The sequence below is a fragment of the Pleurodeles waltl genome, chromosome 1_1 (assembly GCF_031143425.1).
Source record: "Pleurodeles waltl isolate 20211129_DDA chromosome 1_1, aPleWal1.hap1.20221129, whole genome shotgun sequence".
NCBI classification, from domain to species: Eukaryota; Metazoa; Chordata; class Amphibia; order Caudata; family Salamandridae; genus Pleurodeles; species Pleurodeles waltl.
In genome coordinates this window covers 231559387-231572371 of record NC_090436.1, presented here as the reverse complement: position 1 = coordinate 231572371, position 12985 = coordinate 231559387, and the positions used below count along the sequence as shown (strand labels likewise).

The window sequence follows — 12985 nt, the reverse complement described above, 5'->3', positions numbered from 1 at the left end:
AAAAGCACCTTCGCTGTGGTAATGGCAGTATTATCCTTTGTGGGGTACGCCTCTATCCATTTACTGAAGGCACAAACCACCACCAAGACATACTTTAAATTGTTGCAGCGTTCAAGCTGAATATAATCCATTTGTAGAACTTCAAAAGGTGCAGTTGGTGTAGCAAACCCTCCCGCAGGAGTACGTATCACTTTTCCAGGATTGTATTGCAAACAGATCAAACAAGACTGTACTACCCTCTTAGCTGTACTGGAAATTTCTGGATGCTCCCAAACTTGTGTAAGCAACTTTGTTATTGTTGAAGCTCCAACATGTGCTAGCCCATGTGCCATCTGAACCATAGGTTGTACAAAAGCTATAGGCAATTTCCAATTATCCATCTGCTTTTTCCGCCAACAGCCCTCATCATCCAATTCTTCATCTTCAGACCATTGCTCACGTTCTTTCACAGAAGCAGATTTCTGTATATCTAATACGTCTTGTCTAGCATTATGCCAACTTTCAGCTTGTGACTTCTCTACATACAGAGAAGTAGTACTTCGCTGCATCGCAGTCTCACGTGCTACGCGGTCTGCAAGAGCATTACCTTGCCCTATCTTATCGGTCACTTTCTTATGTGCACTACATTTCACAATAGCTAGTTTCTTTGGATATGTCAATGCAGTCAAGAGGTTATGCACTAATTCTCTGTGCATTATCTGCATCCCGTGGGATGTGAGAAAGCCTCTCTCCTTCCAAAGCATACCAAAATCATGAGCCACTCCAAAAGCATAGCGGCTGTCTGTATAAATGTTCACACATAAGTCAGTACTAAGCTCACATGCTCGTGTCAAAGCTATTAGTTCAGCTGCTTGAGCTGACTTCTGTGGTATACGAGCTGTCTCCACTACCGTGTGTATTGTGGTGATTGCATATGCAGCTGAGGTCGTACCATCTGGCAACTTCAAACAAGACCCATCAACCCACAATTCCCCGTCTACATCTAAAAGGGGTGTATCTTGTAAATTAATATGACCCTTTGTCTGTTCTTCAGTAAGGAATATACAATCATGTGTTTCTTGTGACTGAGGCTGAGTCACCGGATATGGCAACAAAGTGGCTGGATTTAGTGTTGCACATCTCTTCAGTGTAATGTGAGGAGCCAGCAATGTCAACTCATATCCTGTTATATGGGTGCTAGTTAAATGTTGTCTCTTTGTTTGATTTAAAAGAGCATCAACCGCATGGGGTACTAACACCAACAGCTTATGTGACAAAACTATCCCTTCACTCTGACGTATTGACACAGCTGTTGCGGCAACTGAACGAAAACACCCAGGCAACGCTTGAGCGACAGGATCAAGTACTGCTGAAAAATATGCACAGGGACGCTGCTTATCGCCATGTGTCTGTGCTAAAACTGCCAATGCACATCCATCTTTCTCATGTACGTAAAGTGCAAAAGGCTTCATGTAATCCGGAGTACCTAACACTGGTGCGGAACAAAGGGCTTGTCGCAGCTGCCTGAAAGCAGCCTCACATACATCTGTCCATGGGAGGGGCATTGGAGTATCTTTAGTCAAAAGTGCTAGCAAAGGTTTGACAATGTGTGAAAACCCTAATATCCATTGCCTACAAAAAGAAGTAAGACCAAGGAATGCCGAACATCTTTTTGAGTAGAGGGTACGGGTGTGTCTAAAATTGCTTGAATATGATCTGATGTAAGTGCAAGGCCCTCCTTAGACAAAAGGTGACCTAAATAGGTTACCTTTGGTCTACAATATTGCAATTTATTTTGTGACACTTTATGATGGTGTGAAGCAAGAAAAGAAAGTAAGGACAAAGTGCACTTTTCACATTGCTGAGGGGTATCAGCCGCCAACAAAATATCATCGACATATTGTCTGAGAGCCACACCTTCAGGCAAAACAAAAGAATCAAGTTGTCGTTTTAATGCTTGACTATAAATACTTGGACTTTCCGTATAGCCTTGAGGAACTCTGCAAAATCTAAATGATCGTTTATTCAAAGTAAAACCAAACAAATATTGGCTGTCAGGATCAATAGGGATCGAAAAGAAAGCATTCTTCAAGTCTATCACAGAGAACGTAGTTGCTGTCGGGGGAACCAAAGTGAGGAGTGTCGTGATGTGAGATACCACAGGATATTGTGGTATCGCAATCTTATTGACTTCTCGTAAATCAATAATGAATCGGTAAATCCTAGTATCAGTATCCTTTTTCAGAATAGGAAGAATCGGACTGTTACAAACATTATACAGAACTTCCTCAACAACTCCAACTGCAATAAGATCATGCACAATTCGTGTGAGTGCTTCTTCGCCCTCCTGTGAAACTTTGTATTGAGGCAAACGTGGCAATACAGCTCCCTCCTTAACACTAATATGTACCGGTGGAATAATCATTTGTCCCACATCAGTATCTGAAGTAGCCCACAAAGTACTAGGGAGTGAAGCTAATGCAATATCCTCTTTAACAAGACAAACTCTTTCCATCACAGGATGATTATCATTTAAAATAACACGCACCCCTTCAGGAGAGCATCGTATTGTAGCCCTGAAATACTTGAGCATATCAAGACCCACAATATTGTCTGGTGTATTTGGAGAAAGCAAAAATGGACATGGAGCAGTAAATTTATCAACATGGAATGCAAGTGGTTGTGACAATGGGCTAGGGGAAGGTGTTCCATCTAAACCTATTGATGTAATGGTTAAGCCAGACAGGGGAGCCCTTGGAATCAATTGTTTAGACAAGGCAGTACGAGTAGCTCCTGTATCAACCAGAAACTGATCAGTAGAACCCAAAACATGTGCTGTAAGATAGGGATCCCTCTGATCTACTGGAACTTCAACTGATTCCTTACCCCATCCTAAGCAATCCTATGCATAAGCAGAATCTTGGAAATCAGGCTGCACATAGTTAGACATATGGTATTGGTTCCGTCTATCAAAAGTGTTAAACCCATCCTGCCCTCGTACATTAGCATCAACCCTAGCATGATCATTCGTGCTTCTTCTAGGTCCTGAATATCCTGAGCGATTTCTCATTTGTCCCCGACCACGTGAACACTGCTGAACACGTAGTGCTGGACAATCTGAAGCCCAATGCCCAAATTTCTTACAATACGCACACTGATCAACAGACAAATTCAAACGAGTGTAAGAAGAACCATAAGATCCACGTCCACCTCTATCACTACCTCTAAAAGGCGGACCATAAGCTTGAGCCAACATAACCTTCATCTTTAATTCTTTAATCTTTTTGTCCTCGCTACCCTTTGCTTCTAATTCCTGACGTTCATAATACTGAGCCATAGTCAAAAGAGAAACCGGAGTAGAGGTAGTCCATGAACTTTCACTAGCTTTTAGACGACTAGCTATTCCTCGTAACAGATTTGCAACATATTTATTGACAAACAAATGTCTGCCCGTATCATCTGACAATAACTGACCGCTAAAATCATGAAATGCTTCTTCAAAGCGTGTAAAGAAATCAGAGACCGATTCATCTGCCTTTTGCTTACAAGACGCTAAAACAGTCCAATCTATCTTTTTAGGGGGAATAATCGTTTTTAACTTAACTAATATGGCTGCAGGAAGATCTAGAATCCACTGATATGGCTTTTTCGCAGGTTCCCTATCCCCGTCCATCTGTTCTAATTCTTTCCATGACGCCCAAAAAACTGCACGATCATCAATTTTACGAACAGTTCTCCACATATCTGGCGGTAATATCAATCCAAAAAATAAATCAATGTCAGCCAAAGTCATAGTACAAGAACTAATTGCTCCCTCAACTTGCTCATAAAAGGGGGCTGGATTTTTCCCCGGGTCAGGTAATGCTGTTTTAAGTGCCATTACATCTGCCCTATTCCAAGGAGTATACACCCAATTATAAATAAAATAACCCTTAGCATCAACAGAAGTTTTATCATCACTTGTACCCAATCCCTTAGGAGGAACATACAAAGGCGCGGCCTCCCGCATTGGTTTCGCGTGAACTATCATAGTCTTATCTGTTCCGAAGATGGAAGCTTGCACCCCACCGGTCTGAGATGTGCGTGCACCTACATCCACAGCCCTTTTCTCCTCTTGCAAGCGGACTGCCGTAACACATAATTTCACCAACCGCCTGATTGCATCAGCCACCTGGGAGAAAACAAAAAGACCAGAACACATTTGCTTATGATCAGCTGCTACATCTTCGTGCTCTAACTCATCAGAATATTTCCGATATAGTTCAATAACTTCCGAGCCAAATGCCTCAGTAAAATATAGCTGCTCCTTTTCCGTCCACCCTTTCATGTTGTACAAAAGTTCAGAAGCAGAGACAACGCTATGAATTGTTTTACGAGCAATAGATCTAAGCTCAGACGCACGGTCAGCAGGCAACATAGAGCGACTGTCTCGCATCTTCTGTTGCTCCGAACTGGAGACCTTAACTAACTCATGAGGGGCAGAAGGAACGACATATGGAGGTGGAGGGCGATCTAGTAACAATAAATCATCATGTGGTTTATTAAGGATAGGATAGAGAGGTTGCCTAACGGTGTATTGGCCAGTTACCTGTAATTTACGTTCTTTCTCTTCTAGCTCCTTTAAGTCATTTATTTCTTTCTTTCTCATTTCCAATGCTTTCACATATACATTCTTCTGCTGCTCTTTCTCAAGCAAGGCTTGCTCACGCTTCACTCGTCCACGCACTTCTTTCTCCCACATTCGTACACAGTCAAAAATATCTTGCCTAGACTTTCGCTTACACATACATTGTTCCACATACTCAATCTTTCGCAAATCAAATGACCCATGCATAGGCCAACGTAACTCAGGATCTGCACAAGTGTATTTATTCCATAATGTGCTGGACATTATAGAAGAAAGACCATGTTTAACATACATATCTCTATTTGGGGTCCCCTCTGGGGGTGCCGGTTGCGATTCTTCCAGTCTCAAATTGGGACCATTACAAAAGCAACACATCCTACGAAGTGCGCTAAAAACAGGCATACCAAAAATAGTGCAAAATATGCAATATTATAATCAAAGTAGCACTTAAGGTGCCGTTCAAATCAAAATTACATTGGAGAAAATTCTCCTCATTACCTGCCTATATAAATTGCAATTTATATATCAATTCAAAGGATACAAATTGACTAGTCACCCAAAACACGAGAGCCACAGTAAGTAGTGCTAAACTAAATTACCAAACAAAGGCATCAAAACCCACAGCAAGTGCCGTAAAACGGCTCTTACCAATCACAGGGTGTCCAGGTTCCAACTGGTAAGTTCTAAAATCGACCAAATGGTCACTGCATGACGAATGAACAAAAAGGATCTCAGTCGAGGACCGGCGCCACCTGGATGGTCAAATCAGAAAGAAGGGAAAAACGCCGTGGTTGCCAAGACTCGGGTCTCCTCAGGCATTGATCATCCGCAGCGAGATCCCAATCCTTTGTTGCGACCAATCCGTTGGGCATCCGAGTCAAAGATGAGTCCCTGTTCGGGCGGCAATTTGTTGAAGTGAGCCTCAGCAAGGCCTACTAGTGCAAGGGGTTCACCTTTCTCTGCACAAAGTCCTTAGACCATGTAGGAAGAAGTTGGCACAGGAACTGAAATAAACAACAACGTTTATTAACCACACAAGGTGGTACTACAGTTCAAACAGCACCCTTAGGTAATGTCTGAAGTAGCACGCTGAACTGAGAGAGTATGGTCCTTTTATACCCACGCAGGGGCTAAAAGGAGGTGGTACAATTATAGAAGCAAGACTTGTATACATGTAAGGTCATGTGGAAAATGCACAGTCGACAGGTAGGAGGAGCTAACAGTTTTCAAGGACTAACAGCTGCAGACCTTAATGAGCATGTGCGAAAGTGGGAGATGCTAAATATAACTTGTCACTAGGCAGATTTCAAGAGTAGTTAACAGAAAGGTAGGGCAGAGCACATGGTGAGCACATGGCAGCATGTGGTAGAGAAAATGGCTGCCATGAATACAAAATGGATTCCGCGAAATGTTCAAAATAGTTACAAATACAGATGTCTTCTGCTAATGCTTAATCTAATCGCTGCTAAACTACAACAGAGTGTGATGAATTACTGTGTGACTAATGGGGTACTGCAAGTGTTTCACACTCCTCCTAGATAAGTCATGGCTGCCCACCACAGCTACCACTAGAGAGACCTGGCTATCTAGACACTGGGACAAAATCTAATGAGGGTTGCCTGGACCAAGTATAAAGTGTAACACCATAGGTGTCCACCACACACTGGACACACCTCTTACAGGGGTGTCTTTATGAGGTCTTCTTGTTTTTTAAAGAGTTCGGGCCTCATTACAAGGCTGGTGGTCCATTGACCCTTAGCCTTGCGGGGAAGGTCGGACCACCTCAACCGTGGTGCTCTGTTCATCATATTGTTACCCATGTGGGCTGACCCACCAAGGATCCGCCGTGTCCGCCAGTAATGTGGTTCTAGATGGTCCGACGGTGGTTTGAATTATACTCAGCCAGGGTGGTGCTGAGTTCAGCACTGCCTGGCAGATTACAACTCAGCTTTCTGCCAGATTTCTCATGGTGGGGTCCCTACTATAAGACAGTTGGCTTAAAGCCAGTGCAGGGGCCCCCTTGCCCAGCACTGTCTCAATGCCCATTGTCTGCTTTGCAGATAGTGCGCATTCTGAGGGTGCTGTGTGCTACAGCATTGGCCTTGGCTCCCTTACAAGAGCCAAGACCAATAATGCAGCACTGTTCCCGCAGGACTACCCAGTGGGAACTGCGTACTACAATGTTCCCACCAGTCAGCCTAGCGGTAACATTGAAATATGCTCGGGGATGCCCCAGCCATGGCAATGGCATTCTCCTGACGAGTTTGTCGGTCCTGCGATGGGGCTGCCAAACTCATAATAAGGACCTTAGTCTCTTTGTCGTATTAAAAAACGATCGTAGCCTAAGGATAACAATCTAAAACTCAGATATCCACTTGTAAGCCTCACTCTAAATTTGAGAATGTTATTAAAATTTCTACATGACTTTACTGTGTGGTTAAAGGTGGTGAGTAGAGAAAACTAATGTGACAGTGTTATTTTACAGCATTTTGACTCGTTTTGTCTGGGCTCTTCTCAGTGCAGAACAAGCACAGAATGATGCCTACTTCCGAAGGAGCAACATAACATTTCCAAATTACAAACCCAATATAAATTTGTGTTTGTCGGGATTGATTTCCAATGCCATGGCTTATTTTAGTAGATGCCTCAATTCAAGGATAATTATTGAAATGTATAGACCTTACATAGAAGCCACTGTTTCATTCATTTAGATACAGCAGCAATTTGGTACTGTAGTTAATTCCCGATTTGTGGTGCTTTAGTTTGTGGAACAATATGTCTGATCTGATTACAAAATATGGCCTACTCTGGAAGGTAACTTGTTTACTGCTACACATTATGGGACGTATTTATGAAAAGTGGTGCTGCACCTAGTGCAGCACCACTTTTCTTGCACCTCTTAGTGCCCCCCTAACGCACCATATTTATTATACGGTGCACTACGGCGGTAGTTAGGGAACTCACCTCAGAATTTTTGACACTAGTTTGGCGCTTTGCAGGATTAGCATCAGAAATGTTGATGCTAATCCTGCAAAGCACCCAGAGGCCCCTTGTAACAAATGGGAACTGCCTTTTAACGCCGGCTCAGACCAGGCATTAAAAGTGCTGAAAAAAATGACGCAAAGATATTTACATTTCTTTACACCATTTCTTCAGCCCCCTCTAACAAGGGAATGCCCCCTTCGCATACATTATGCCTGGCACAGACATAATGTAGCGCAAAGGGTTACAAAGTAGAGCAGTGCATACATTGCGCCACTTTGTAAATATGGTGTAGCGTTTTTGGCCATATAACGCCACATTAAAGTAAAAAAATGACTCTAATGTGTTGTTAGAATGGCACTAGGCCCTCTTAAATCTGGGCCTATAGGTCTGTGTACAGATTTGCCTTTTTGCGTTGTGTGGTCTCCATGATTGTTTATGGCCGTGGTTAACTAGTATATTTTGACTTTTAACAAAGAGGGGACAGCCAAAGTGCACCCCCCACCACTTGTTCTACCCCTAAAAATATACCTATAATTGGCAAACATCAACTGGCCTTTTTTGATTTTTAAGTAAGCTAACAGTCAATGTGAGCAAAATGTGTGCAAGTGGAAGAAGTGTAAACTGGCCAACGTAGGATGCAGGTATACCTTACAATACCAACATGTGGGATTTTAAAACAAATCCGCTATATAATCCTGCAGGCCCAGCCTTAGTGCTAGCGTGTCAGAATAAAATTGTTTTGCTATGTGGGAGCTCTTCTCTAACATTAGTTAAGTGACTTGTAGGTCTGCATTTAATATCCAACGCCCAGGTGAAAAATGTTCAGAAATTAAATATCAATGTAATGCTAAATTCACATTTTAGTAGTAGTTATTAAGAAATGACCTCTTTGCGAGGCTGATGGCATTTTTTCATTGCCAATATTATGACTATTTTTAAACAGTACCTTTGTGTATCTTAATCTCAGAACTGGGTATGGAGACTATGTTTGTGACATTGTTGTAAATAACACATCTCTAAACCATTGAGAAACTTAGATTTGTAGTAACAATGTGACAGGTATAATTTTCCGAAAGTTTCTAAGTTGTGCCTTATGAACTGAGGACTATCTGACCAGTTTAAACAGCCTAGACCCCACTGTAATGGACCATCACCTGAACCCCTCTTGGTCATATGGTGCTCAGATAAACCAGAGGGCCTTAGACTCCCTATCGCATTCTTGCCTTCTGAGATGGCTTTGGCTGTAAAGCAGAGGAAGAGTGGAAATTTGGGGAAACTGCCTGAGAAGTTTGAGATTGACATCAAACACTGCTGAATACTACTATATAATAGGCACTCCACCTTCTCTTTAACGTAGGGTTTCACATGTCTCTCCAACTACCGTAGCTCCTGCACCTTGCATGGTTCACCACATGAAAGAATGTTTGAAAGGAAGTTGAAAGGAGGTTTCTCGTTGCAAGCACCTAATTAAAATGGAAAATCACATGGGTGGACTTGCGGAGCTTAGCGAACCCAGCAGGCCTGAGACATAATGTCACTTTTTCAGGGACAGTATGGAGACTAAGCCCCAAGATATACACGGGTATCTTTTTTTAATATGTACTTTTTGTAAGTGTTTTTCACTTTTATCTTTGCCAGGTTTTGTTGTTGATGGTGAACAATAGCAAAAATTAAAAAAATAAAAAATATGGCTTTCCCAAGTTTGAGGACTATTACGCACACAGGCATCACCACACATGCACACATATGGGTCTTGGTGCTTTGGTTGCCACATGTTTTTGACTTTATGGTCTGCCCAGCATGATTACGTGTATGTTTACATGTATGACCACGCATCTGCATGTATGTCTGGTAACGCTGAGGAGCCCATTTTGTTACTTTTAATTTTCTATTCAACGATAGTCGACCTATTTTGGACGAGGGAGTTAACAAAATGTATGCTGAAGAGCATTAGTGTGAAAGACGTTACTCAGTAGAATTTGGCAGTTTCTGGGCACTCCCAAAATGAAGAAAAAAAACAGAAAAAGGCAGTTGGGCCGTTTGCGATCAGAAAAATGTTTGATACATCTGCCCCTTTGATACATCTGGTCCCAAAATGATGGAGGAGAGGCTCAAAGAAAAGAAGAGGAAGGGAAACTACTGATTAGGAAGCCAACCCATGAGAATGACAAAAGAGCCAACTAATGTTAAGCAAGGGACTGACCAAAGCCCGCTGTAAATAGTGGCATTGTACATGATAGTCAGTCTTTCAACAACAAACAGCAAAATCTGTCTTTAGGCATGACCTTCAAATGGCAGGTGGTTAGTTGTACATCATATTTTTGTTTAACTGATTTAAATGAGACATAAAACCTTTCCAGGCATTTTGTAACTGAGGTTGTTTCTGAACCCAGACATTGAGCATTAAAGTATCTGCAGTGCAATCATATCGCTTATTGGTGCATTCAGTTGATATTACACACCTCCTGCATTAGTTTCCTCTTACTAGTGAATTTTCTGAATTTCTGCTCTTTCGAGGCTTACCTGCTTTTGATGTTTTTACAGAGTTAACATTTTAGGGATGGATACGAGGAGCAATCCGTTCAATAATGAATATTTTCACGGGCTCTGCGACAGAGTTTTCGATGGCCATAGAAGAATATACTTTCGCAAGCCATGGAATACTGCTGCTCTTACTTATGAGGTAAGGCCATTTCTACATGATCATATTAAACATTGGCGTGCTCGATAGATGATCTTTTTTTGCTTGTAGAAAAAAAAGAATGTGGCAAAGAAACAATCAGAAGGTAGACATCTAAATATTTGTACTGAACGAATATAACTGGCACTTATGAAAAAATACATCTTCTGTCAAAACATCCACACACCAGTTTACAGTCCTCTCTCAACAAGAGATAACAAGCATTTACAAAGGTAATAGTCCGGCTTTAATGTGTTAATACATGCAAACCAAATTTGTGCATGCCTCTGCTTGTATATGTCAGCACTTTAAAACCAGAACGATTGGCTTTAGCAATGTTTGCCTATTGTGTTGTGTTGTGTTTTGTAGTACAGGTTTCTTTGAAGTAGCTGCATAAGAACATGTCCCCAGGGTATCGCTCCATGTAAGCAGGGCATCGTGTCTCATGGACATTAATTTAACAAATGTGAGGCTAGGCATTATAGATTTAATTTGCTTAATTGAGCCAATGTACTGAGAATATAAAACGTCAGGACTGAAAGCATTATTTTGACGACATGGACTGCTATACTATTCCAACATTCCCCTTCATCTGTCTCTGGTTCACTATGTAGACATTAACAGATTGTGCTTTGCCAGTAACCATAAAAAACAATTATGTATTCCTGTAGAACTCACTTGAAGAATGCTATTTGCACAAGGATAATAACTGGAGCAACCTTCTCACCATTTTTGGTGATTGCAATAGGAGCCTTGCCTAGTGCCACATATCAGGGGTTGGAATAACGCATTTGAGGCGTATATCCGCATTATAGCAGTACTGGGTGAGTGCCACTTCACCCAACTCCACTAAAAAGGGAATCTGACAGCCTTTTCTCTCCCCTTTCTGATTTCAAACTTAGACCAGCAAGTGAGGAGGGTAGTTACATAATGACTGACATTACGTAATTCGGAGCCTGTACCTGATTAGAGGCAGTGCGCCATCCCTGCCTACTGTCTCACACTGGTCTGCGAGTCATCCGAAGTTCCATGCGCGTCTGTGTGCTGCTAACATGGACCTGCCGTTGCTCCCAGGCTTTGACTCATTGTGGGCCATGCTGCCTGGTGGGTGCAGTGTAAACACTGTCCATATGTCAAGAGTAGAGCACAGAGCACCACTAACTGAGCCAGGCTGGAGCCAAGTGCTTGCCTCTGGTTCATCTTGAAGTCCTCTGGGACTCTCGAGCCGAAAAAGGCCAAACGTGGCCCCTACTGATCTGAGGCTATAAAATAGGTTGTGTGTGTATGTCTCTGTCTGTGTGCGCCCACAAAACAGAGCAACAAACATGCAGCATGTATGCTGTGCGATGAGAGGGAAATGGTACATACCACAGACACCTAAACGGCCGCTTTATTGAAGACAGGTGCATATTACAAAACAGCCCTAGGCCTTTGCCTTGCAAACTAAGACCTCACCATTCATAAAAATACCTACGATTTATACCCTCCAACTCCTAACGTTCTATCCCCCTACAACCTACCTCTAACTCCTATCCTGCTCCACAATAGACATTGATCTTTAACCTCCCCTACTCTTAACCAACATCTATCAACTTCGACCTTTCTAAAATCCTACAACATCACTTTAGCTTTCCTGCTTCGTCCAGGTGACAATCCTCAACACTCTCCCCTTTTCCTGATTCACATATGGCAACAACAATAACTTTATCTAAAAAAAACATGCAACTCATAGGCTAACCAGCACTCAGAAAAAGTGCCTATCCTTCCACTTTTTCTGACCCTCCCCCAGCTAGGGCCAGCACTTCAGCTATCCAAATTTAGTGTTCTGGTTAGCTCCTCCTTAATCTCCAACAAGTACAATTCCACCCCGAAACGAGACCAATGCAACCCATCACCACAAAAGAACTCCACGTTCTCACATCTCAATTGGATGTTCCAACCTGCCCACGCCTTCATCCCTGCAGGAACACCTAATCTCTTTGTTGACCATTCTCCTTGCTTTATCGATGGCAGCAGGCTTTCTCACCCTTCTCCATTCCCTTTTGGGAACAAATTCCATAAGTATGATGTGGCAACCTGCCCACATCTACTTTATTTTTCTCAAATCCTGCTTCATCTCCTTCAACAATCCCAACCCCTTGGAAACCACTAAGTTGTTCTCCTCCAAATGCAGTAACAACACATCCGGGTAGCAACTGTTACGCAGCTTATTACTAAGGCAGTGCAACAAGTCCCTCCAGTCGTCCCCCCTTTACCATACCAATATATTTTACATAAAGATTTGCTGAAACCTAAGTTAGGACCAGGGCCCTCTGCACCTTGTGCCTCTCTGCCCATTTAATGAAAGAGTGGCCCAAAATCTAAATGGACAGTATTGCAACCTCCGGGCCTCCCTCTGAAAAGATAACAAGAATAAGCAACACAGCAACTAATATTTTTATCAACAATTCCTCCCACTCAACCCCACACATATCTCTTGAATAGTCAGTCAACCACCTCCCCAACCCCATAATTCTGTCCTTGTTACAAACTTGCCGGGCCTCTTCAGTGACCACCCCAATCCTGAATGAGTTTGTAACATAAGCAACCCCCTCCTCACCTAGCAGCGGTAGGGTCTTGCACAAAACTGCCAAAAGCTTAAATGACATCACTTTAGGTCTATTAGTATGGCAAAATACTTCCCCCTGCGCATCCCCATTCATTACCCGCAACTT

At 42.5% G+C, this 12985-nt stretch overlaps 1 protein-coding gene across 2 annotated transcripts in view; it reads left to right on the top strand.

Moving 5' to 3' along the window:
- Positions 1–12985, top strand: part of C9 (complement C9) — a 196807-nt gene that overhangs the window by 96412 nt on the left and 87410 nt on the right. For both annotated transcript variants that reach the window (XM_069221359.1, XM_069221361.1), the window contains one exon: positions 10136–10274. In XM_069221359.1, coding sequence (XP_069077460.1) covers positions 10136–10274 — 139 coding nt within the window. The remainder of the gene's footprint in view (positions 1–10135; positions 10275–12985) is intronic.